Source organism: Oncorhynchus masou, chromosome 13, assembly GCF_036934945.1.
Source record: "Oncorhynchus masou masou isolate Uvic2021 chromosome 13, UVic_Omas_1.1, whole genome shotgun sequence".
Lineage (NCBI taxonomy): Eukaryota > Metazoa > Chordata > Actinopteri > Salmoniformes > Salmonidae > Oncorhynchus > Oncorhynchus masou.
The window spans coordinates 55872420-55899615 of record NC_088224.1 but is presented as its reverse complement, the minus strand read 5'-3'; the positions used below and the strand labels follow the sequence as shown (position 1 = coordinate 55899615).

Sequence of the window (27196 nt, the reverse complement as noted above, 5' to 3'; positions counted from 1 at the left end):
ATGTAAATGTAAAACATTCAATGTTATGTCTCTGTACAAAGTATATCTGTCTGTCCATTTAACTAACAATAATAGTAATAATTTTGGCAACAGTGGGATTGCTTTATGAGCAGCAAAATGTTACCCAAGGATGCTGAGTGCATTTCATATACAGTACCCTCCAGTTAGTCACATATCTAGCTTTTATGGCTGTACTTTTCTAATCTGGTCTTCATTAATTGAATACAACTAACTAATTACAGTGAGCCTACTTTTTGGCTCAACATGAAACGCAGTGTTCACACTGCAATGTCTGTAACACTATAAACGCATTTAATTCCAAAAGCATTTTATTCAAAAGCATACGTGCTAGTATGAAAGCAGTTCATGTCTTTGTACAGCGATCATGTAATAAATAAATACATAAATAAAATACAAAATGGCGTCACACCTTAGTACAGTATGGTAAGGCAGGGAAGTCAGAAGAATGTGCTGTTTGTAATGATAGCAGTACTAATAGTTTGGTTCAGCCTGGTTAACTGCTTGGAGGCATTTGGCTATGTGGTCTCTAGCTACCAGAATGCATCGTCAATAACCATAGTGCTATTATGTTTTCACATGAGTAACATCCTTTCATATTGACTGAATATCATGGCTTGAAAATCGCCATGATATAAAAAAAACAACATTTGTACATACTCTCCTCTGAAAAAGTACCTCAAAAATATGCTATACTTGGGACTATTCAGTCTTTATCGCTGAAGCGTTATAGATTGCACGATAGCATTGTAAAGGTCATTTCCGATTGAGCTGACATAGACAAAAGTTACCAGTGAATGCAGTCGCCGCTAATGCGGGAACATTGCCTTTACATTTCAATCACACTTTAACGTTGAACTTCCGCGACACGGATTGAATAGAGCCCTTGACTTATAAGTCAGTCTTGTTCCATGACACCATGACTTGTCATAAAACTGCGAACCAACAAGCCCTGAACTTCTGACCCCTCAACAATGGGGCACCTGGTTAAGGTTTGTGAGGGCCAATGGGAGGTTAGGTGTAGTAGAACAGTCATATTTTGGCGTCCAGCATCTCCAGGAAGAGTTTGTGCATGGGCACGCGGCCCTCCAGGTGGAGTCTACAGAAGGTGTCCACGGCGCGGTTGGCAGTCTGCCGGAGCAGGGGAAGGGTCATGAGAAGCTTGCCTGCCCGGTGGAGCTCTGCTGTGTGCTGGGAGCTCTCGTACTCCTGCAGGGCCTCATGGAGTCCGTCCTGGAACCGCTGCACTGCCTCCACACTCTCCAGGTTCTCTGCATCTGAGCGGGGAGAGACAAGGTCAAGCGAGGCCTGTGGGTGTTTGGGTGTGGGTGGAATCGGGTGTTAAACCTCCCCTGGTTTCGGCATGACAGCATGTCAGATCCCATTGTCCACCTCATTTGTTTCTCCATTGAGGGCTAATGGACGGGCCAAGGCTAAGTTGCATGCGGCCAACCCTCATTTTTTCCTGAAAGGACTGTAAATGTAAAAACAAAAGCTCCCTCCTCTGATCCTTCGAGCCACCTCAGGCGGTGTGACTGCCCCAGTGTGTCTGGCTAACGCAGCCAGACTCGCCTAATGGATTTCTGAATTCCTGTGATAATTTGCTGGGCAGATGGATTTATTGATTAGGGCTGAGGGCAGAAGCAGCCTTCTTACTGTCGGATATTGATCAGTTTTCACTTGCTGGGGTCTGGGGAACAGCGGGGAGTGGAGGGGTGAGAGAAGTGGGTGTTGGAGAACAGATTTGGCAGAGACCTAGACCTCCCCTCTCTCTGTCATGGGGGTCTGAAGAGTGCCAGTTTATACAGAAGTGATTGAATAACTATTATTCAACTAAAATGCATAGATTTAGTTGTTGTCGGCACAAACGTATGTAGTATAACATGAGTTCACAGAATGACAAACAAAATACAACGTTAGTCATATCAAATGTATTAATAGTAGTTAAAAATTGGAATTTAAGTGGAGGGCTGATACTGACTTGGGTAATGCTGTGAGAATGTTGTTGCTAAAATACGGGACCTGTGAGGGATGTTTGCCAATATGGGGGGTTAGCCACTCATTTATTCCCTGACAGCTAGCGGCTTTTCAAGTCATTGACCATCATTTAACAGGCTTGCCCTGCTAGGGGACCCTGACCCTGGAGAAAAAGTGTGTTCAAGGACACACCCCGAGGGAAAGGCACTGTGGATCACACTTAGGGGCTTTATTCAGTCAATATCGCCGAAGCGTTAAAGATTGTGTGATAGAAATGTGAAGGTAATTGAGCCGACATATGCAGCGCTTACCGTGAATACAGTCTCAGCTAACGCGGGAACATTACCTTTACGTTTCAATCACGCTGCAACGCTGAACTTCCACGATACGGATTGAATAGAGCCCTAACTCTCCCCACAGTCCTGAAGGAGTGGCTGTATGTCGGACTGCCTGAGGACTGTGTAGTAGATTTAAAGCTGAATTTAACACAATTCATTATTGTACGCAGTAGCCAGGCAGGTTAGATAGTAGCATATCTTTTTGGTAGTTCTGCCACACTTATAATGCTTTCTAAGAGGGATTGTACAGTGGCTTGCAAAAGTATTCACCCCCTTGGCATTTTTCTTATTTTGTTGCCTTACAACCTGGAATCAAAATAGATTTTGGGGGAGTCTTGGAATCCCACAAACTCAACCTAATTGGTTTGGGATGAGTTGGACCGCAGAGTGAAGGAAATGTAGCCAATAAATGCTCAGCATATGTGGGAACTCCTTCAAGATGGTTGGAAAAGCATTCCAGGTGAAGCGGGTTGAGAGAATGCCAAGAGTGTGCCAAGCTGTCATCAGGGCAAAGGGTGGCTATTTGAAGAATCTCAAATATAAAATATATTTTGATTTGTTTAACACTTTTTTGGTTACTACATGATTCCATATGTGTTATTTCATAGTTTTGATGTCATCACTATTATTCTACAATGTAGAAAATAGTACAAATAATGAAAAACCCTTGAATGAGTAGGTGTTCTAAAACTTTTGACTGGTAGTGTACGTCTCTTGAGTCTGCTCTGTCACAGCTAACACCACCAAACTACTGATAACAGATATCCAGTGCATGCCATGTAGTTAGTACCGGAGTTGGCGAGGGCCATAGCCTTGAGAGTGACCACCTCCTCTTGGCTCAGGTTCATCTGCTCGTACTTGGTGGTCAGCTGTCTCAGGGCGGTGTAGAGGTCAGAGAGTCCTGCCGCTCTGCACTGGGCCTGGTCCAGACGCAGGTTCCCAGCAAACACCAGCTCCTCCCCATAGCCCAGAGACTGAAACACCACTGACAAGACCAGTGTCTCCATCCAACCACTCTGCAGCAGGGCCATCTGGTCCACCAATGAAAGGGCAGAGAAGCCTGGAAGGGCAAATATGGAAACGTAACACTCCATAGGTTCTCACAGAATAAACAGTTTACCTTGTCCATTTGTACCAGTGTAAAATGGCATTGCATAGTATTTTTTATTTAACCTTTATTTAAGGGACTCATGCTTATTTAACAAGACATACAAGAGCAACAGAAGTGGGTACCTGGGATATGCTTTGCCCAGCCAATCATGACCAGGAGTTCCCTGTTTAGGAGGTCACACAGCGTCAGCAGGGCTTTAAGGTTGTCATCATTGGTTGAGTTGTCAGGCGTGGCACACAGGGGGGCTGGCTCTGTCAAGAGGAGCTGGGAGATCACTTTGTTTCCTGAAAGAGGTCAAACAGATATATTAGTAATGTACTCCCGTTTGTGACTGACACGGCTCTTATTGGAGTGTGTGAGTGTTGCACGACAAAGGGTACACACCGTTGGACTTGACAGGGTGTGTGTCTGGGGCCTTCGTATAAAGAGAGAGGCCAGAGTCCCCCCTTCTCTTGTACTTCTGACGTCCTCCTCTGACTCGGTCCATGCGAACACCTGTAGTGACACAAACACGATTATCAGTGATCATCATGTTTCCTCATTGATTGATCCTCAATCCCCAAGTCAAGAACAGACAATGGAAGGTGCACAGTGGTAATAGAGCCATGGCCACATGGACCTCTATTCCACATCAGGTAACTGATGCAAATACAAATACACCTTATGGAACAGCGGGGACTGTGAAGACACACACACACACACACACACACACACACACACACACACACACACACACACACACACACACACACACACACACACACACACACACACACACACACACACACACACACACGCTTACACATGATAAGACACGCACTCTACACATGATAAGACACGTACTCTACACACGTACACATGGGTTTTATATTGTAGATATGTGGTAGTTGAGTAGTGGCCTGAGGGAAATGTAACGTCATGTAATATTTTACATTTTATATAACAGCCTTAATGATGCTGGACCCCAGGAAGAGTACAGTATCTGCTGCCTTGGCAGCAGCTAATTGGGATCCTTAATAATTACAAATACAAAAAGAGGTTGAGTAATTTGAAACTCTAATTCAGGCTGTACGTGCTCTGTGGGCCTGTACGCGTAAGCATGTCCATTTATTGAGCCAAGTGATTCCATTGAGATGAGTTGGTCATCAAGTCTCACCTTCCTTCATCATGCCGGCACGCAGGCACTTCTGGAAGCGGCACGCTTGGCACGACTTCCTACGACGCTTGGTGATCTCACAATCGTTCATCACAGGACAGCTGTAGTCAATGTTACCTGGAAACACAGAAAGCACAGCTCTGTTTACACCCCCTGGATACTTGAGGTTACCAGTCAGCAAGGTCAATGTTGCAATAATGTCATCCAAAAGGTGATACTGCATTTTAAAGTATCTCTCTTACAGTGCATTCTTGATGCTTAACTTTTCAGTCATCCTAAAGGTGAAATTGTCATGCTGTAAAATATTTGTGTGTATTTAGGGGGTGTGCCACCATGGCTTACCCTTGCCATCTGGTGGTTAACAGAGTTTCACTGTCTGTGGCACGATAAAAAAAGTCAATTGCCTCTGTGTTCGCTGGCACCCTGAGCTTTCACACAGCAATCAATAGAAGCCCAGACAAAATACAGATATTGATTGGTTATTTCACACTGAGCCTAACTCCCACCACAAGTGTTATAACGTTTGGCCTCACACAAGACAAAAAGGGATTTAATAGAGTATTGACTAATTTCTCCCACACATCTATACCCAGACAAGCGGGTCTGGGTCTGGGGGTGATCTAGGGGTCAAGGGCCCTCAATCAATGAGCTTCCCCCTAAACCCTCCACTGTCCCAAGAGGCTCTGAGATTATTTTTTAACAGGAGATTTAACAGGAGAATTTTTGGCAGGAGATTGGCACCTCTTCAGATTGCCTTTGACAAGAAATGTAAATGTGTTGTGTGGTGTTTTAGGCACAATAACACGTTTATCTGCATGTTCACACTTTGACGGCCACTATTGCTAAAATAAGCATTATGAAAATCCACTTTTGATAAATGAGAATAATATAATTAGATAAAGTCATTTTCATTCAACTGTAAGCATACTTGAAATTAGGCACATAGTAAAATATTGTTGAAAATCAGTCATGAATGCATCAGGCGTCACTCGATCAATATCATGCGTCAGTTATTTTGGAACACTTGAGCAGAGAATAATCCTCTCTAGTTTCAGAGAGCAAAAATCCAATATTTCGGATTCTATTAAGAAATCAGATATCTATGACAAGACGCATCATTCACCAAAGTTTCGTCAAAATCGGACCAGTACTGTTTGAGATAGGCCTGTCGCGTGTGACCAACGTACGAAAGGACGGAGACAGATCCACAGATTTCATCGTGGGGGACAATAAATCATTTCTGGGGCCATCAACCAATATGGAGCACATTGAGTCTTCACACAAAAATCAATCCCATAGCTGAGTCTGCGGCTGACAGAACTATTGGAAATCTGTGTATGCCGCAATAAGCCTCATTTGCGCTTCCCCCTCTAATAGATGATTGATTATTTTATTAATTAAAATCTAGCCAAGAACTTCGTCATGTCCGAAATGTATCACACGTGCACGCTCGCACACAGTGCACGCAACACACACCATCACAGACGGCTTGATTTGATGTTCTATTCCGTTTTTTTTTCAAAAACGTATACACTTTTGTTTACCTTGAATTGTCCTCTTGAAGAAAGCCTTGCATGCCTCACACGACGCTACTCCGTAGTGATATCCTGATGCAAAGTCGCCGCAAACTAGGCACATCCTTTTAGGTCCAGGGCGCAGAGACGATAAGTAGTCACATTTGAGGATGGAGTCAACGTGCGCCGAGAGCACCAAACTGCGCTCCGACCAAAACTTAGTTGTGCCGCTAGTGTCCGGTGCTGCGCTGACAACGCTGCCACTGCTGCTCGAACTCGGGGATTCCGGGTCCATCGAGTGACCCTGTGAAAATAAACTGTATCCACTGCTGTCCGAGCTTGGACTGAATGGCGTGGTGCTGTCCAGGGCGAAGGTAGGGCTGGGGGGATCCGTCTTGTTACATGTATCATCTGGTGAAGGAGCGTCGTCGGTGTTTGAGGAGACCAACAGGCTGATGGCACAATTTAAATGATCATGACAAAAATATAATCTCACTGAAATAATACCCCATTGTGGATTCTGTGAGCTGCTACAATAAGTGTGGCATGCAGACACCAGGATTGTCTGCCACCTCAAGGACCACCACCTCTATTCATGTTCCCAATGGAGGAAATCAACTTTTGCACTTATTCTACAGACACATAATAATAGCTTAAAAAAACCCAACTAAATTAAGCCTCATCTAATGCTTTAATTAAAACAAACACAAATGAACAGCACACAAATGATGGCAATCAGATGAATGACCAATAAAAACGTATCTATGATAGGAATGGCACAAAAATTACATAAATCTCAATGACTCTTACTGGTTGTGCTGGCTGAGAAAATTGACGTTTTCACTCAGGCAAAAACCCTTTAGATCCATATCAAGGAAGAAAGTCTCAAGGAGATGTGTCAAGGTAGTAATAGTATTCTAGTATCCTGGTTTGGGAGCCAACGGTATAGAGATAGTGACAGAGGGAGGACTCTTGAGACAAGAGCCAAAGTTATAGCGGCAGGTTTATTTAGCTGAAGTCCTGTGTCATTAGAAAGGGGCGGGGCCTGGCGGACTAATCCTTGACAAGCACTGAACGTTTGTTGATGGTTTCATTCTCTTCTCACTTATATTGTGTTTAGCATACATATTTACATATTACACACAAGCTAACGTTTATACATGATACACTCGTCAACGTATGAACACGATTGGTTAAAATAGGATTTCCACTGTTCCTCTTTGTGACAAAGTGTTATCAAAGTGAGGTGATAAGATGACACCTTATTGCTTATGACGGAACACCATGCACTATGTCTGTTGGTTTTGCTCAGTTGTCATTAAATGCATTTTACTCGTCATTTTTTCCATTGCTCGTCTGTGTTCCAGACTCCTCTCTCCCTCACCTCTGTCATTGTGGGACCAGCATTTCCCTCTTATGCTGTTTGGTGTAAACAGAGAAAGCACTCGGACCAGACTCACGGACACGGCATCCTCTTTGCTTCCAGGTATTTGTTGTTCCTCGCAGCAAAGTCTCACTTTTGAAAGCGAGAAATTGCATATTGGTAACAGTAGTATTCTAGTTCCTGAACCAAAAATGCATCACTATTACTGAAGTATGCTAATTAAGATTTTCCAGTCTCACATAGCCCCACATAAGCCTCTCTCTTTGAAGTGAGTTTGCATGGTTAACCTGTGAAAGTCAGGTAAAGTGAGCTGGAGCGAAAGTGAGAGGCAAGCAGGGGGAATTAGAACAGACCGGAAAACCAAGGGATAGAATTAGACTAGATGAAGGGAGTGGAGGGAGGGAGTGGAAAGAGAGAGGGGACTCTTACTTGGAACTTGTCAGTAGGTCAGGTACATGTACAGGACAGGGCTTACAGCTGGTGAGAGGGGAGGGGGTGATTAGGTAGGAGGGTGAGGATTAGGAGCCATCCATTGCCAGTGCGTTGGCAGGGGTGCTGAAGCAGCACTTTTGGACAACCCGGATGTGTGAAAACTGTGTGAGGAGCGAGAATATCCAAATCCAGTCATCAGACACCAAAGCCCCGTTTATACCTGGTGTTAACATGGGTCCTTTGTCCGGATCTTGGCTGCATTCTGATTGTGCGCACATTTCCAGAAATGTGTCTACCCATGATATTAATATGTTTCTGTTATCCTTCTACTGTGTCTGCATTGTGACCCCATTTCCTGGTTCCTTTTATGCAAACTATTTCACAGCTATTCTTTCAAAATAATATGTATTTATTTATTGTAAGAAACATATTGATGTAATTGATATAATCATTCAATGGGCAAAATAATTATGATTTAAAATGTTTCTATGTCCAGATCTGTCTACACTTGTAAGATATTCAGACACAATGTGTGTCTGACTACCTCCAGAGGTGGGCAGGATGATCTGATCACAATCAGATCACAATGAGTCTTTTGATGGTCTACACCTGTCCAAAAATGTGGGCACAATCAGAATGTGGAAAAGATCAGGACAAAGACCTCAAGTTAGAGCGAGGCTTGGCTCAAGATACCCTCTTCACCTGAATTACAGCTGGATCCCAATAACTGAGCCATTGCGGTCATCATCACTTTGAATTGTGTACACTGTTCCAAAATAGATGATTAAAAAAGAAAAATAATGGAACTTATAGAAAAAGACAAAGCAATATATTTGCATATTATTTAACCAATACACAATGCAATCATATTTTTGTGGCTATTCCAAACAAATATGATTTTGGCCAGTTTCCTGATATATTTACACATGGTAATCCACCATCTCCAAATGATTTGGGATGAAAGGTTCCCACAGTGGACCACTGATGCGTTTTCTCTTTTGGCACACACTCCCTGCCCTTGTCATCCCCCAGCTGTGAAATGTATTACAGCGCAGCAGCACACTGACCCGGTTCTGACCACAGTAGGCCCCCAGTACAGGGAGATAGGATTACTGTCTAGTCTGACACTTCTCTTATTCCTCCTCAGCCCTAATCCAACAACGGCTGCATCAGCAAGATGCCCCCACCCCTCTCCCCACACGGACACACACAGAGAGAGAGAGACTCAGTTGACCCTGTTAACACAAACAGCACCATCAGTGCTCGTGGCTGAAATCAAGTGATACTGTAGCTCCCTGGGAGTGTACTGAGGCCTGGGACCAGTTTTCATGCTCTGTCACAGTACAGGTCAATGGTATAGACAGGACTAAACTCTCTCCTTTTCTCTCTCTCTCTCTGTGATGGAGCCAGTGGAACAGGAGCCTACTGTTATCTCATCTGGTCCCTGATTCCATATCATTACATTGTAACAGGCTTACATTGTAACACAACTGTAATACTACTAATGCCTGTTTATAAGGTACTCTTACTGCTTTAATGGTCATTTAATAGAGGCTCCATAGTGACTACGTGTTTTAAGGCTGAGTGAAATACACTGAGTGTGCAAAACATTAAGAACACCTGCTATTTCCATGACATCGATTGACCAGGTGAATCCAGTTGAACGCTATGATCCCTTATTGATGTCACTTGTTAAATCCCCATCAGTAAGAGTAGATGAAGGGGAGGAGACAGGTTAAATAATGACTTTTAAGCCTCGAGACAATTGAGACATGGATCGTGTATGTGTGCCATTCAGAGGGTGAATGGGCAAGACAACACATTTAAGTGCCTTGAACGGGGTATGGTAGTAGGGGCCAGGGGCACCGGTTTGTGTCAAGAACTGCAACGCTGCTGGGTTTCCCCCCTGCTCAACAGTTTCCCACGTGTATCAAGGATGGTCCACCACCCAAAGGACATCCAGCCAACTTCACACAACTGTGGGCATTGGAATCAACATGGGCCAGCATCCCTGTGGAACGCTTTCAACACCTTGTAGAGTCCATGGTCCGACTAATTGAGGCTGAAGGGGGGTTCCTAATGTTTGGTATATACTCAGTGTAATTGCAGTATACTCAGTGTAATTGTGGGCTATATTTGTAATAACAACGGATAAAAAATAACAACAAATTTGGTTGTGGCTGGTTATTGGTAAACACAATAATAATGAGGCATTGCAATTACTCTGAAACTGCTACTTACAGTATCTGCCAGCAAGTGGTATGCGTTAACACCAGTCTTCCAGTCATTTAGGCCAGATTCAGGGCAGGTGATAAGGGGAGAGAACAGACAGAAAAAGCAGATATTCCGCTAGCACTTGCAATCCGCAAGAGATAATTAAGTACGAAGTGAACCTCTTTAATCAGCTTTCGTAGTGTGTGGTGGAGAAGGATTGGCCTATAAAATAGATTAGACATGGGATCCTTATAAACACTACTGGGAATTAGGGTTCGAGTCGCAGGTAAATGGATTAGAGGCATAGCCACAGACCATGAGTGAGAGAGGTGGAAACTGCTGTTATGACAGTGCAAGATAGGGACAGTGATAATGATACTAATCCAAATTAGCCTGGCTACCCACACTCCGGCTAAACGCTACTTCTCCGCAATGAGTCTGGATCTGAGTACCTCTGCGACCCTTCACCAAATGGGAACACATTCTGATTGGTCCAAAAACCAATAGGTTGAGACAAAGCTAGAACACATGCGGCGGTTTGAAAATGTATCATTGGCATTTGATACTCTGATTGGTTAGAGACGATCCAATCGCTGATTGCTTTGTTTTCTACAACGCCCCTTGTGCCCCTCGTCACCACAAAGTATGTAGCGAACGACAAAACAGCGGAATAATTTAGTTTAAATCGTCAGGCTAAATCAAAATACTGTGTTATACCTACACCACTGATTTACTCCCAATACTGAACCAGCTTCCAATATGTTACTACATTATAACAACTACCTTGTAAAGTAAAAGTGTATACGATTCTGTCACAATGAATGAGATCCAAAAGCCACTTGGAATGGAAAGTGTGCAAATATATTTTCAAATCGTTTTCATAGCAATAATGACGAAAATCACTGACAAAACAATTAACAAATTCCAGAAACAAATTTTAAAAAATGTACAAAGTTGTGAGTAAAAAGTACACAAGAGCTACGTCATCCACAAATACAGTGCATAGTGTTATACATCTTTAGGTGCTGAAAGGTGGAAATGCTTTCGGGTTTGTTTCAGCTTGTAAACTACATCATGAAGTAGGAACATTTACAGAGAAGGTTCTACTCACTGAAACAGATACCATTTGGTAAAAAAAGTTCTCAATTGTAAATATGTACATGGTATTTTATCACGGATTGTGTTTTGATCACACAAACAACATTTCAAATTGTGAATACAAAGTCAACTATCTTATATCAGTTTTCAGGTACATTCGATTCTCATGAAAAAAAAAAAAAAAAAATCCAATTTGGCTACAAAAGTCTAAAAAAATAAAATGTACAGACACACCAGTGATGTGTAGCTTCCTCATCCGCATATACATTTCTATAAAATAATACAAGTTATCATGACATAAAGAGCAACTTAACTTTAAACAGCATAAATTAATACAAGAAGCAATCACAAAAACAATCACCGGCGGGGTTGTAAAATCAACAAATGGAGAGAATTACAAGTCACTGACATTTTAGAGTGATAGACATTTGGTTCAGCGATGTCGTGATGTTGCTGTGTTTTCTGTACATTCCAGCTAAAGAGAGCGTTCGTTAACAAAACATCCACAGACAAGAGATTCTGTCTTAGACAAAGGCTCTGCTCGTCTGTAGCAGTAGCTTGTCATCTTTGTCTTAAGAGAGACTACACTGTCCCCATTCAATGGTTCCCGTCTGCCTCAGGGTCGAGGCACAGAACACGGTGTGTTGATCATGATTGAGCTCAAAGTGAGCCATCTCAATGGGCCGGATCCTACCTTTAGATACGTGTTCGTATCATTAGGATTCTGCCCAATGTACGTTAACCTCTTTTTCACCACTACGCATTTCAACATCAAAGGAAAGGTTTGGCGAATGGACATATTTATTTACCTGCTTTATAATAGCAGTCTCGAGTGTATGTGCTTAGTTGAGCGTGTATGTGTATGTATAATGAGTTGTGTGTGCTGTATAGAACTCAAACCGTATTAATATCAGAGTTCTTTGGACTCAAATCTCTCTCAGACACTGTGTGTCAGTTACGTCGGCGTTTCCTTCAGAGAACAACCCTCTCAGCTTTTCTCTCGGGTCAGAAAATGGACAGGTACTTTCGTGAGCCCCTGACCCGAGCCTGTGGAGGCCAGAGGGAACACTTCCCCGGTAGCAGATAGGACTGATGAGTGGGGGAAGACAATGTTCAAAGTAGCAGCTGTGTTATGCTGCCACACAGTGGTTGGGCCGACGGGACATGACGTAGCCCCGGTGACACACACAGCGATAGGAGCCGTCTGTGTCGATGCATCGGCCGTTCGCACACGCGTTGTCAGGATCCTCACATTCATTGATGTCTGGGCATAAGAAGCAGAACAAAGTCACAATTAAAAACACAAGCATGTGAATCGGTGAACGTCCAAATGTGTATACAGTGCATTCGGAAATTATTCAGACCCCTTCACTTTTCCAAATTTTGTTACGTTACAGCCTTATTCTAAAATGGATTATATAGTGTTTTTCTCCCCCTTGTCAATCTACACAAAATACCCCATAATGACAAAGCAAACACATTTTTTTTTTTTTTTTTTTTTTTACATTTTTGCTTAAAAAATAGATAAATAAGGAAATATCACATTTACATAAGTATTCAGACCCTTTACTCAGTACTTGGTTGAAGCATCTTTGGCAGCGATGACAGCCTCGAGTCTACTTGGGTATGACGCTACAAGCTTGGCATACCTGATATTTGCAGAGTCTCTCCCATTCTTCTCTGCAGATCCTCTCAAGCTCTGTTAGGTTGGATGTTCGATTGGGTTCAAGTCCAGCCTCTGGCTGGGCCACTCAACATTCAGAGACTTGTCCCGTTGTCTTGGCTGTGTGCTTAGGGTCGTTGTCCTGTTGGAAGGTGAACCTTCGCCCCAGTCTGAGGTCCTGAGCACTCTGGAACAGGTTTTCATCAAGGATCTCTGTACTTTGCTCCGTTCATCTTTTCCTCGATCCTGACTAGTCGCACAGTTGCTGCCACTAAAAAACATCCCCACAGCATGATGCTGCATCCACCATGCTTCACTGTAGGGATGGTATTGGCCAGGTGTGGGGGGGTCCTAGTTTCCTCCATAAGTGACGCTTGGCATTTAGGTCAAAGAGTTAAATCTTGGTTTCTTCTGACCAGAGAATCTTATTTCTCATGTTCAGAGTCTTTTAGGTGCCGTTTGGCAAACTCCAACCGTGTTGTCATGTGCCTTTTACTGAAGAGTGTCTTCTGTCTGGCCAGGCTACCATAAAGGCCTGATTGGTGGAGTGCTGCAGAGACGCTTGTCCTTCAGGAAAGGTCTGTCAGTGACCATCGGTTTCTTGGTCACCTCTCTGCCCAAGGCCCTTCTCCCCTGATTGCTCAGTTTGGACGGGCGGCCAGCTCGAGGAAAAGTCTTAGTGGTTCCAAACTTCTTCCATTTAATAATAATGGAAGCTACTGTGTTCTTGGGGACCTTCAATGCAGCAGACATTTTTTGGTACCCTTCCCCAGATCTGTGCCTCACTCAATCCTGTCTCTTAGCTCTACAGACAATTCCTTTGACCTCATGGCTTGGTTTTTGATCTGACATGCACTGTCAACTGTGGGATCTTATATAGACAGGTGTGTGCCTTTCCAAATGATGTCCAATCAATTGAATTTACCGCAGGTGGACTAAAATCAAGTTGTAGAAACATCTCAAGGACAATGAATGGAAACAGGATGCACCTGAGCTCAATTTCAAGTCTCATAGTCAAGGGTCTGAATACTTATGTAAATAAGGTATTTCTGTTTTTCTTTTTAATAAATGTGGAAAAATGTCTAAAAACCTGTTTTTTTGCTTTGTCATTATGGGGTGTTGTGTGTAGATTAATGAGGAACAAATATAAATGAATCCATTTTACAATAAGGCTGTAACGTAACAAAATGTGGGAAAAGTGAAGGGATCTGAATACTTTCCGAATGCACTGTATGTTCTGGTAGATGTGTAAAACGGTAAATATATACAAAATCTATGACATTTCTAGGTTCTCCATTGCACTGGTAAATCTAAAGATTTTACTGTAACATAAATGTCAATCTGAGAATAAGAGAATAGATTTAAAGGCATAAGGTTCGAAGGACAAGTGAAAGGCAGGGAGTTTTGCACATAGACAATTGCAAATAGTTGAAGGGTTTGTCTTGTGGATTGTGTGAGGAGGGATACCTACCTATGCAGGCCATGGAGGTCATGTCCAGCTCGTAGCCCTCGTAGCAGTCACACGTGTATCCCTCCGCCACCCGGATACACCTGCCGTTCTCACAGCCGTGCAGTATCCCACAGTCCTCTGTGCTCAGGCCTGCATACGGCTCATATCGTCCTGGAGCGGGGAGAGGAGGAGGTGGCTGTCACACCTTGGTCTTAGTATTTTGTGTTTTAGTTAATTAGTTGGTCAGGCCAGGGCGTGACATGGGTTTATGTTATTGTGTTGTCGTATTGGGTTTTTTGTAGGCATTGGGATTGTGGTTGATTAGGGGTGTGTTTAGTTTAGGTTTGGCTGCCTGAGGCGGTTCTCAATCAGAGTCAGGTGATTCTTGTGGTCTCTGATGGGGAACCGTATTTAGGTAGCCTGGGTTTCACTGTGTATTTCGTGGGTGATTGTTCCTGTCTCTGTGTGGTGTTCACCAGATAGGCTGTAATAGGTTTCACGTTCCGTTTGTTGTTTTTTGTATTTATTAGTTATTTCATGTATCGTTCCGTTTTTCTTCATTAAAAACATGAGTAACCACCACGCTGCATTTCGGTCCGACTCTCATTCAACAAACGAAGAACGCCGTTACAGAATCACCCACCACACACGGACCGAGCAGCGTGGTAACAGGCAGCGACAGCAGGAGCAGCGAAGGGAGGACGTTATGGACAGCAGAAGTATGGAGTATACGACGTGGGAGGAAATAGACAGGTGGGCGGGCGACCCAGAGAGAGTGCCGGAGCCCGCCTGGGATTCGCTGGAGCGGTGCGAAGAGGGCCATAGGAGAATGGAGTTGGAGAGGCAATCACGACGGCGCAGAGGGAAGCCCGGGAATCAGCCCCAAAAATGTCTTGGGGGGGGGGGGGGGGGCTTACAGGGCGTATGGCTACGCCAGGTAGGAGACCTGCGCAAACTCCCTGTGCTTACCGGGGGGCTAGAGAGACCGGGCAGGCACCATGTTATGCAGTGGTGCGCACGGTGTCCCCAGTGCGGGTGCATAGCCCGGTGCGGTATATTTCAGCTCAGCGTATCGGCCGGGCTAGATTGAGCGTCGAGCCAAATGCCATGAAGCCGGCTCTACGCATCTGGTCCCCAGTGCGTCTCCTTGGGCCGGTTTACATGGCACCAGCCTTGTGCTCGGTGTCTCCGGTTCGCCTACATAGCCCAGTGCGGGCTATTCCACCTCGCCGCACTGGCAGGGCAACCGAGAGTATTCAACCGGGTAAGGTTGGGCAGGCTCGGTGCTCAAGAGCTCCAGTGCGCCTGCACGGTCCGGTCTATCCAGTACCACCTCCACACCCCAGCCCTCCGGTAGCAGCTCCCCGCACCAGGCTTCCTGTGCGTGTCCTCGGCCCAATACCACCAGTGCCAGCACCACGCATCAGGCCTACAGTGCGCCTCGCCTCTCCTGCGCTGTCGGAGCCTTTCTCCTCTCCTGCGCTGCCGGAGCCTCCCGTCTGTTCAGCGCTTCTAGAGCCTTCCTCCTCTACAGCGCTGCTGGAGTCTCCTGTCTGTTCAGCGCTATCAGAGCCTTTCTCCTCTCCTGCGCTGTCGGAGTCTCCCGCCTGTTCAGCACTTCTAGAGCCTTCCTCCTCTCCTGCGCTGTCGGAGTCTCCCGCCTGTTCAGCACTTCTAGAGCCTTCCTCCTCTACAGCGCTGCCGGAGCCTCCTGCCTGTTCGGAGCAGCCTGAGCTGCCAGTCTGCATGGAGCAGCCAGAGCTGCCAGTCTGCATGGAGCAGCCAGAGCTGCCAGTCTGCATGGAGCAGCCAGAGCTGCCAGTCTGCATGGAGCAGCCAGAGCTGCCAGTCTGCAAGGCGCAGCCAGAGCTGCCAGTCTGCATGGAGCTGCCAGAGCTGCCAGTCTGCATGGAGCTGCCAGTCTGCATGGAGCTGCCAGTCTGCAAAGAGCTGCCAGTCTGCATGGAGCTGCCAGTCTGCATGGAGCTGCCAGTCTGCAAGGAGTTGCCAGTCTGCAAGGAGCTGCCAGTCTGCAAGGAGCTGGCAGTCTGCAAGGAGCAGCCAGTCTGCATGGAGCTGCCAATCTGCATGGAGCTGCCAGTCTGCATGGGGTTGCCAGTCTGCAAGGAGCTTCCAGTCTGCAAGGAGCTGCCAGTCTGCAAGGAGCTGCCAGTCTGCAAGGAGCTGCCAGTCTGCATGGAGCTGCCAGTCTGCATGGAGTTTCCAGTCTGCAATGAGCTGCCAGTCTGCAAGGAGCTGCCAGTCTGCATGGAGCTGCCAGTCTGCATGGAGCTGCCAGTCTGCATGGAGCTGCCAGTCTGCAAGGAGCTGCCAGTCTGCAAGGAGTTGCCAGTCTGCAAGGAGCTGCCAGTCTGCAAGGAGCTGCCAGTCTGCAAGGAGCTGCCAGTCTGCATGGAGCTGCCAGTCTGCATGGAGCTGCCAGTCTGCATGGAGTTGCCAGTCTGCAAGGAGCTTCCAGTCTGCAAGGAGCTGCCAGTCTGCAAGGAGCTGCTAGTCTGCATGGAGCTGCCAGTCTGCATGGAGCTGCCAGTCTGCATGGAGTTTCCAGTCTGCAAGGAGCTGCCAGTCTGCAAGGAGCTGCCAGTCTGCAAGAAGCCGCCAGAGCTGTCAATCTGCATGGAGCAGCCAGAGCCGCCAGTCAGCATGGAGCAGCCAGAGCCGCCAGTCAGCATGGAGCAGCCAGAGCCGCCAGTCAGCATGAAGCAGCCAGAGCCGCCAGTCGGCCAGACTCTTCCAGATCCGCCAGTCGGCCAGACTCTTCCAGATCCGCCAGTCGGCCAGACTCTTCCAGATCCGCCAGTCGGCCAGACTCTTCCAGATCCGCCAGTCGGCCAGACTCTTCCAGATCCGCCAGTCGGCCAGACTCTTCCAGATCCGCCAGTCGGCCAGACTCTTCCAGATCCGCCAGTCGGCCAGACTCTTCCAGATCCGCCAGTCGGCCAGACTCTTCCAGATCCGCCAGTCGGCCAGACTCTTCCAGATCCGCCAGTCGGCCAGACTCTTCCAGATCCGCCAGTCGACCAGACTCTTCCAGATCCGCCAGTCGACCAGACTCTTCCAGTCGACCAGACTCTTCCAGATCTGCCAGTCGACCAGACTCTTCCAGATCCGCCAGTCAGCTAGGATCTGCCAGAACTGCCAGCCAGCCAGGATCTGCCGGATTCAACTGCCTGGTTGGGATTCCTCTCAGTGCTGGGCTTCCTTTCAGTGCTGGGCTTCCTCTCGGTGCTGGGCTTCCTCTGTTCCGAGCTGCCCCTCTGTCCCGAGCTGCCCCTCTGTCCCGAGCTGCCCCTCAGTCCAGTGGGGTTCTGGGTGAGGACTACTAGGCCATGGTCGGCGGCGAGGGTGGATTATCCCAGGACGCGTAGGGGAGGAACTATGACATTAATGGAGTGGGGTCCACGTCCACGTCCCGAGCCGGAACCACCACCATGGACAGACGCCCACCCGGACCCTCCCTATGGTTTTGAGGTGCGTCCGGGAGTCCGCACCTTAGGGGGGAGGAGGAGGTGGCTGTCACGCCTTGGTCTTAGTATTTTGTGTTTTAGTTAATTAGTTGGTCAGGCCAGGGCGTGACATGGGTTTATGTTATTGTGTTGTCGTATTGGGGTTTTTGTAGGCATTGGGATTGTGGTTGATTAGGGATGTGTTTAGTTTAGGTTTGGCTGCCTGAGGCGGTTCTCAATCAGAGTCAGGTGATTCTTGTTGTCTCTGATGGGGAACCGTATTTAGGTAGCCTGGGTTTCACTGTGTATTTCGTGGGTGATTGTTCCTGTCTCTGTGTAGTGTTCACCAGATAGGCTGTAATAGGTTTCACGTTCCGTTTGTTGTTTTTTGTATTTATTAGTTATTTCATGTATCTTTCCGTTTTTCTTCATTAAAAACATGAGTAACCACCACGCTGCATTTCGGTCCGACTCTCATTCAACAAACGAAGAACACCGTTACAGTGGCAGAACTATGAACAGATAGCTAATCAAACACGCATTCTTTACAGGGCCTAGGTTAAGTTCAAATCTTAAAATGAATGTGAAATATTTTGGGTAATGCAGCAGCATCGGCAAAATGACAGTAATGCCTTCCAGCAAGACTACTAATTTGACCTCTTCAAAGCCCTAGGGGCTACAGTTACAACAGTAAATCCAGTAATGCACACTAAGAGAGGGCTTACTCTCATCGACTCTCCGTGGGCCACCACCACCACCTGGCCTCTGTCTGTCAGGGAACGGAGGGAAAGGGGGTCCCACACGCCAGGGTTCTGGCCCCTCCTCCTCCTCCTCCTCCTCACTGTAGGGGTCACTGTCCGAGAGGGGGGCCAGACTCAGAGGGAGGCCCTCTTGGATGGGGGGAGGGGGTCGCGCCCCAAAGGCAAGCTCAGAACGAGGGTCTGGGAGGGTCCGGAAATGGGGTCTCGGAGCAGCGTCAGGCGGGCCGTAGTCGTCCTCGTCATAGTACCGCTCAGGACTGGGAGGGGGAAATCCAACATGTTTGACGAGAACATATGTTGCGTCTTACATGATGTATGTGAATGAGTGAGTGTGGTGAATAGGGCAGTGTGTTACATGTATCCTGAGGGCCGTCTGTATGGGCTCTCTGGGACGCTGAAGGTGCTGGGCGTTCTGCTTCTGAAGCCAGACCTGCTGCCCACCGCTGGTGTGTAGTCGTCATAGTCAGGCTGGGGGTACTCAGGCCTGCGGGGGATGGGGTCTGGGAAGGAGTCCGGTCCATAGGGCACGCGATACCCCACTCTTCCTCCTCCCTCTCCTCCTCTGCTGGGTCCTGGCCCTGGGTCCGGCCCGTAGGGGTCAGGGAAGGGGGGAGGAAACTCTGGGGGCCCCAGGAAGACGTTACAGCGAGCTTCATAGTCCTCTGACAGAGGGAGAGAAGGAAAAGAGGCGTAGACCAAAAATGACACTTTCCCCAAACTTTAAACATGCCCATAAACACAACACTGTTTCGAAACACAGGGCGCCATTTTGCTTCTATCTTATGACAAAAATGCCATCACAGCAGATTGTTCAATGTAAATACTCATCCACATTCAGCGTGGCCGTAGTAGCGCATCAGTGAGTGTGTGGTCAGTCCAGTAGTACCTGAGTCTCTGGCAGGACACAGAGCACAATGCAGTCCCCAGCCTTCTCCATACAGACAGCAGCACTCAGTGAAGGTGACCTGTCCACCCAGCAGGGGGCTCTGACACACCAGGTCTGCTGTGACAAACTGCCAGCAGAACGATAGGTTCTCATCTGGAGGCACAAGGGAGAGGACAGGAATGAGGAGGGGAAGGGGGAGATGGAAAAGAGAGAGAGATAGATGAATAAAAAAGGAAGATGGAGAAAGAGAAGCAAAGGAAGATGGATAAAAATGAGGGAACGATAGATGGGGAAAGGAAGAGAGAGAGAGAGAGAGAGAGAGAGAGAGAGAGATTAAAAACAGACAGTGAGAGACCTCACAGCTTGAGCTAATATGTGACATTTGAGTAGTGTGGACTCATGAGGTGAGAGTGATTGTGGACTCATGAGGTGAGAGTGATTGTGGACTCATGAGGTGAGAGTGATTGTGGACTCATGAGGTGAGAGTGATTGTGGACTCATGAGGTGAGAGTGATTGTGGACTCATGAGGTGAGAGTGATTGGGGACTCATGAGGTGAGAGTGATTGGGGACTCATGAGGTGAGAGTGATTGGGGAATCATGAGGTGAGCGTGATTGGAGAATCATGAGGTGAGAGTGATTGGGGACTCATGAGGTGAGAGTGATTGGGGACTCATGAGGTGAGAGTGATTGGGGACTCATGAGGTGAGAGTGATTGGGGACTCATGAGGTGAGAGTGATTGGGGACTCATGAGGTGAGAGTGATTGGGGACTCATGAGGTGAGAGTGATTGGGGACTCATGAGGTGAGAGTGATTGGGGACTCATGAGGTGAGAGTGATTGGGGACTCATGAGGTGAGAGTGATTGGGGACTCATGAGGTGAGAGTGATTGGGGACTCATGAGGTGAGAGTGATTGGGGACTCATGAGGTGAGAGTGATTGGGGACTCCCGTCTCCCAGTGTGTGTGGTCTTACCCACGGCGAGGTCAGTGGAATTGACACAGCTGCGCTGAGTGTCATCCAACACAAGAGGAGGCTCGCAGGTACAGAAGTGTGAGCCTAATATGTTGACGCAGATTCCCCCTGGACAGCTGTCCTCCCCTGCCTCACACTCATCAACATCTACCAGGAGAGAGAGAGCGAGATGAGAGTTTAGGAACCTACCCATTATGTACATCCATTAAGTTCAATCACAAATGATAAAGTCTGGGTCAAAACCGCCCAATATCACTGATAAAGAAATGCCGCTAACCGATGCACTCCAGAAACACGTCGTCGTAGTAGTAGCCAATGGTGCAGTAGCAGGAGTAGCCAGGGATGTTGTTGACACATACACCGCTCTTACACACCTCAGGGTGGAACAGCTTACACTCATCCACATCTGTGAGAGGAGAGAAAGGCCTGGATTATAGGTACAGGTCAAACATGAATACAAATCATGTGTGTCAAAATCAGCCATTATTGACAGCAACTCTGGAGAAATAAGAGTTTAAGTGCCTCGCTCAAGATTTTTCAATTAGTCGGCTCAGGGACTTGAACTAGTAACCTTTCGGGTTACCGGCCCAATGCTCTAACCGCTAGGCTACCTGCCGTGTGTGTATGTGAGACCGTCGTTACCTTTGTAGCTAAATGCTCCTGGCCCGGTAACATATCCTCGTCCGCTGGGGCACAACGCCTGATGCTCGGCTGAACAGCACCCACAGGAAACAACAACAAGACATATCAGAGAGGAACACTTCACGACATCAGGGATAGCTTTTTCTGAGTGGGTTGTCAGGTGGATGTGACTCCAGGAGTCTACCATAGACATACATATTGACTTTAGTCTTATACATAGACTTATATACCCTAGAGGCCACAGGAGGCTGCTGAGGGGAGAACAGCTCAATGTAATGGCCGACATGGAGCAAACGGAATGGCATCAAACACATGGAAACCATGTATGTTTGTATTTGATACCATTCCACTTATTCCGCTCCAGCCATTACCACGAGACTGTTCTCCCCAATTACGGTGCCACCAACCTCCTGTGCTAGAGACATAGTCATACCATAGACATACTGTTGACGTCAGTGTTGATCACTGGTCCCTACCTGTGCCTAGCGGAGGACAGGGGTCGTACTGGCAGCCCATGCCCCAGCCCTGGCCCACGGTGCAGCAGCACTCCTGCTGGGTGGTGTTGCGGGCCAGGACGCTGCACGAGCTCTGCTCCCCGGTGCTGTAGTAACACTCCCTGAACTCGCCAGGCCGGGCAGGGGGCAGCTGGGACGCATCGGGCCGACGGTGGGGACCGAGACCGGTGGTGGAGGAAGACGAAGAAGAGGAGGAGCCGCCAGGGTACACCGGACGACCTGCGAGACACGTGGATGTGATGTTTGAGGTGTGTGTGGTTATGGCTGCTCTGCTGACCACCAAGAAGGTATAAGTGTTCCCTCATGAACAACAGGGGGCAGCAACGCCAAGGTGTTTGAATGGGCACTTGTTGCACAAACTGATGTTAAATGCCAATAAAACATTTGATGGCATTTGAAGCAGGGAAAGTGTTATTCCCATCATGGAGTAGAAATGTATATTTTCGTACGGTAAAATAGATAATCTAAATAATCCTTGAAAAGCACAATAGTGTTGGACAGCGTATCATACCTGGTCGGGGAGTGCTGAGGCACTGTCCCGAGCGTGTATCAAACTCTTCCCCCTCTCCTGGACACTCACACATGAAGGAGCCATCCACATTCTCACAGCGCGCAGCGCCACACACGCCCTGCATAGTCTCACACTCGTTTTCATCTAGAGAGAGATTGAGAGAAAGAGAGAGATGGAGACAAAGGAGAGAGAGAGAGAGAGAGAGAGAGAGAGAAATATAGGGCGAAAAGGTATAACCATGTAGAATAAATCAAGCAAAGACAATGACAGAGGACAGGACAGCAGAATGGCAACGTTTGTACACTTATCAGAGACTCGTGCATCTGTGTTGAGCCGTACCCACACATCCCTTCCCATCGCTGGTGGCTGTGTAGCCCTGGTCACACATGCACTGGTATGTTCCAATTAGGTTCTGGCAGAACGCATGCTCCCCGCATACGGTCTCATTGGCACACTCATTGATATCTGTGAGCGAGAAGAAGAAACAGAAGTGGAGAGAGAGATGACATCCTTCCTATGTGAATCAGAAATATGGTCCCTGGCATGGTCACTGTCTTCATTACAGTTAGGACAAACTTGACTCAATTGATTAAAGGTATAAAGCAACGGTTGGTGAATACAACACAATGAGATGCATCCCTAGATCTTTTTCATAATGTGTGTGTGTCGGTCTGTGTGTGTGTCACAGATGCATATCTGGGCAAGGAAAGGCGAACGGCAGTCTTGTGACCGAGCATCTGCGCGGCGAAAGCCTCCAACCCGGACACATCAATCAAACACAGCTGCCATGACGACCAACCCCTTACGGCCCGCCCTCAGCCTGGATCCCACATCTGTGTGCAACCTGCCAACCATTCCTACACAAACTATCATGGCTAAACTGTATGACAGTATAGCGAAGACGGCATTCAATCTCTATTGACTGAGTTCCTCAGGTTCTCTCAGTAGCATAATAAATCAAGTGGATTCATAAATAAGAGAATAATCAAACAAATACATTCTTATATGTGGACCAGACTTAGTGAAGGATGAAGTCGATGAGGATGATGAAGAGATGGAACTGACCGACGCACTCTCCGGTGCGGGTGACCCGGTAGCCCGGCTCACAGGAGGTGATACAGCGGTAGGAGCCAACGGTGTTCTCACAACGTTGTGACCGACACACTGCTCCCTCTGAGCACTCATCTACATCTGGGGGAGGGAGAGAGGGGGGATTACACACACACACGCACAGGCACACACGCGCGCACACACACACACACACACGCGCACACGCACACACACACACGCACAGACGCGCGCACACACACGCACAGACGCGCGCACACACACACGCACGCACGCACGCACACGCACGCACGCACGCACGCACGCACACACACACACACACACACACACACACACACACACACACACACACACACACACACACACACACACACACACACACACACACACACACACACACACACACACACACACACACACACACACACACACACACACACACACACACACACACACACACACACACACACACACACACACACACACACACTTCAGCATCCCCATAGGCTCGTAAGCTGTGCGTGTTACATAAAGGGACACGTAGTTGAGGTGTTGAATTACCCAGACAGGCTGTCTTCTCTGGGTTGGTGGTGAATCCCACTTGGCACTGGCACTGGTAGGAGCCCTCTGTGTTGACACAGCGGCCATCCTGGCACGCCCCCGGGCCTGACCTGGCACACTCATCCACATCTGGACCCGCAATGACAACACGCCATTACATCACCACAGACAACCCCGCTGTGCCTACCGCCAAGCTAAGCAATCCTTTACCATGGCGTTGTGCCCATGTCGTTTCATTTGATGTCATTCACTGTGTGAGAGGCTATGAGCAATATCATCTGTGTAAAGTAGCCGATAACTGATTATAATTACGAGTGATTACCAGTATAGCCCTGCCAAGAGTTGTCAAAGTTAATGGGGCAGTTTAAATTGCAGAGTAAACAACCCATGTCGTGTCTATGTCATGACTAGAGACGTCTCCATTCTGCAGGTTTAAGAGTAGCCTACAGCAATGCCAGTGGTGTGTACGAGATGGCGTAGAGGCCTCACCCAGGCAGGAGCTCCCATCGCTGCTGGTGGTGTATCCCTGGGAGCACACACAGCGGTAGGAGCCCTCTGTGTTCACACACTCTCCCTTGGGGAAGCAGTACTCCCCCTCTAGACACTCGTTGACGTCTGTGAAGAGGCAAGACAAACAGCGTGACACAGAAAAGAGACAGCGACCCGCAGCGTGGTACATACACATCATCACAGCACGTCACCGACACCACCGTCGTTGGTACCGACCTCTACACTGGCGTCCGAGGCCGGCGGTTCTGTAGCCTGGCTGACAGTCACAGCGGTAGGAGCCGTCCGTGTTCACACACAGCCTAGCTGCACCACAGGTTTCAGGGCTCTGGCATTCATCCACATCTGAGGATGGGAGAGATGGGGGGGGGGGTGCTCATTGGTACACGCACACACCACTGCTTCATGTATAGGTCTTTCTGTCCCCCCCCCCCCCCCCAAACAGCATTAAACAGCATTCAAGTGGTTTCTCTTAAATCAAACACGGCACCAATTGATTCTGTCCCTTATGGACATAACCTTTTGACAGTGGGACCTCGCCAACGAGACATCCATCCATTCCCAAGTGTTACATCCATACCTAAGGTGTTTCTGATCTACACGCTATCCCCTTTGAAGTCTAAACATCTGTTGCAGACTCTACTGGTTCACGTCGGCCCAGTCCAACAGCCAGACGTCTATTGAATACCTCTGAGTGGTTCTCATATCACAGCAGAAACGGTACATTCATATGCATTTTTAACGTGGTCCCGTTTTTATTTTATTTTAGGTAGAGGCAATGCACCCTGGTGGGATGGAGCGCGGTGTCCTGAAATGATACTAGGGCGGATGATTTGTGTGTCCCGCGGGACGGAAAAACTGCTTGGAAGTGAGTAAGAGGAGTAACCGAAGCCAGCAAGGGTGAAGTGAGGAGAGAAGAGGAGGAGAGTGCTGCAGAGGAGAGTGCTGACTGCAGTGTGGAACTGGGCCTAGAGGGCCAATGGGTGGCCAACCCCCTTTGCTCACTCATCACCTACTGTCGGATGATGAACAATTGGCCCGGTCACATTTGCTCGGTGCAGTTTATATAAACAGCTGTTGAAACAGCTCGATTCTGCAGCAAACTTTACCATGGTGACTGTCTTAAGTCAAGCTGCGTCACCGATAACGCCAACAGTGTTAGTGACGTGATTGTCTGATTCCATGAAGCAGTATGAATGGAACGCAATCTCAAGTGGAAGGCGTGTGTGACCTGTTTCCTTATTAGGCAGAAATCTGCCGCCGTTTACAAATCACCTCCTCCCCTTGGCTGTAAAAGAGCCACGGCCTTCCCTCCCAGAAACAATTGCAGCAGGCAAGTGTGAGAGCAGCAAAACACAGTGAGCAGCTAGTCTTACCTGTGCATAACCCATCTCGCATGCCGTGGCCCGCTTTGCAGGCGATACACTTGTAGGAGCCTTCAGAATTCACACACCGTTGCCCAGGACACTGTGAGGGGTCTTCACATTCATCCAGGTCTAAAATGAAGCAGGTGGAGGTCACACATCGAGCAGAGTGATATGGAGCACAAGTCATCATGTAAAAGTCAGACACATGCAGCCTCACCAATACAGATGCTGCCTTGCGGTTTGAACCCGGTGCGACAAACACACCGGTAGCTACCCGGAGTGTTTTCACAGCGACCGTTGGCACATAGGTTGGAGGTCTGGCGACACTCATCGATATCTGGGTGAAGGTATTAACATCAGTATTGATACAATTATCAATATGGAATACAAATGTGTGTGTTTGTCTCTGTGTGTGTGTGTGTGTGTGTGTGTGTGGTTGAGAAGGTTGTTCACCTGTACACTGTCCGTTTCCAGCCTCAAAGCCTGGGCTACAGGCCACACATATGAAGGAGCCCTCAGAGTTGATACACTCCCGACCAGGACACTGCAGAGCGTTCTCACACTCATCGACATCTGGAGAAGCCGACAGACGTTATTCTTTACAATCCCTTAATGAAGTCGACAGAACAGAGGCCGTATCTAGTAGCGTTTCACTCGATTACGTGCTGAAGGAAGTCACACATTTGACTGCTCTTTATCGGCCGAAGTAATGTGCATGTTCAACGTGCAGTCTCACCTCCGCAGGTGTTGCCCTGTAGCCTGAAGCCAGATCGGCACGCACACTTGTAGCTTCCAGCCGTATTCTCACAACGGCCGTTAGCGCAGGGAGTGGGGCTGTGGAGGCACTCGTCAACATCTGCAACAACAACAACAACAAAAAATAACATTTTTTTTTTTTTTTAAAGACCTACACTTACGGCTTATTGTGTAAGTGATCGGATCTACATGATTGAGTGTTGACAAAGGCCATGTTGTGTCCTACCTGTGCAGTGTCTGTCGACCAGCCCAAAGCCTGGCTTGCAGGACACACACTTGTATGAGCCCAGGGAGTTGACACACTCCTGGCCAGGGCACTGGGACGGGTCAGCACATTCATCCACGTCTGTACAGGTATCACCGTGTAGTCTGTAGCCAGTGAGACACGCACAGCTGTAGCTACCCTGGGTGTTCTCGCAGTGACCGGTGGTGCATGGGCTGGGGGTCTGACGACACTCATCTATATCTGTAGGAATGGAGAGGAGATTGCTGAAAAAGGTAGTTGCCAATTTCAAATACACTCGAAATGGATGTACTAATGGATGGATGGATGAAAAAAAAAGAAAAATCACAGGCACACAGGTATACCTCAGAACACACAAAGGCAATGGGAATTTACCTGAGCAATGTCCATTGATCATGCTGAAGCCTGGCTTGCAGGACACACAGTTGTAAGAACCCTGAGAGTTGACACAGGCCTGACCAGGACACCTCAAAGGGTCCTCACACTCATCCACATCTGAAACAGATAAGAGCCAGAACATTAATAAACGGGCAGATTTTTATTTTTCAAAGATCGAAAGTTCCTTTTGCTGACAGGTTCAA

General features: G+C 47.6%; 2 protein-coding genes across 4 annotated transcripts in view; both read right to left on the bottom strand.

The window, feature by feature from the left end:
* Positions 1-283: 283 nt before the first annotated feature.
* Positions 284-7076, bottom strand: LOC135552616 (estrogen-related receptor gamma-like). 2 transcript variants are annotated; one of them, XM_064984334.1, is made up of 7 exons: positions 6925-7076; positions 6145-6566; positions 4601-4717; positions 3829-3939; positions 3567-3728; positions 3124-3393; positions 284-1295 (listed from the first exon to the last, which is right to left on the bottom strand). In XM_064984334.1, the coding sequence occupies exons 1-7, from the start codon at positions 6981-6983 to the stop codon at positions 1051-1053; spliced, it is 1386 nt and encodes a 461-aa protein (XP_064840406.1). In that variant the 5' UTR covers positions 6984-7076; the 3' UTR covers positions 284-1050. The 2 variants fall into 2 exon arrangements, with proteins under 2 accessions (XP_064840406.1, XP_064840407.1); XM_064984335.1 differs by lacking the exon at positions 6145-6566 and having other exon boundaries at positions 6925-6998.
* Positions 7077-10983: 3907 nt separating this feature from the next.
* LOC135552614 (latent-transforming growth factor beta-binding protein 4-like) overlaps positions 10984-27196 on the bottom strand; it is a 51150-nt gene continuing 34937 nt past the window's right edge. For both annotated transcript variants that reach the window (XM_064984328.1, XM_064984330.1), the window contains 21 exons: positions 26991-27110; positions 26598-26837; positions 26352-26471; positions 26069-26188; positions 25833-25952; positions 25625-25744; positions 24468-24593; positions 24231-24356; positions 23742-23870; positions 23178-23303; positions 22452-22577; positions 22113-22256; positions 21563-21820; positions 21087-21155; positions 20722-20850; positions 20445-20591; positions 19470-19622; positions 18939-19245; positions 18548-18840; positions 14377-14526; positions 10984-12506 (listed from right to left, as the gene is read on the bottom strand). In XM_064984328.1, coding sequence (XP_064840400.1) covers positions 12373-12506; positions 14377-14526; positions 18548-18840; positions 18939-19245; positions 19470-19622; positions 20445-20591; positions 20722-20850; positions 21087-21155; positions 21563-21820; positions 22113-22256; positions 22452-22577; positions 23178-23303; positions 23742-23870; positions 24231-24356; positions 24468-24593; positions 25625-25744; positions 25833-25952; positions 26069-26188; positions 26352-26471; positions 26598-26837; positions 26991-27110 — 3257 coding nt within the window. In that variant the 3' untranslated portion in view covers positions 10984-12372. The remainder of the gene's footprint in view (positions 12507-14376; positions 14527-18547; positions 18841-18938; positions 19246-19469; positions 19623-20444; positions 20592-20721; positions 20851-21086; positions 21156-21562; positions 21821-22112; positions 22257-22451; positions 22578-23177; positions 23304-23741; positions 23871-24230; positions 24357-24467; positions 24594-25624; positions 25745-25832; positions 25953-26068; positions 26189-26351; positions 26472-26597; positions 26838-26990; positions 27111-27196) is intronic.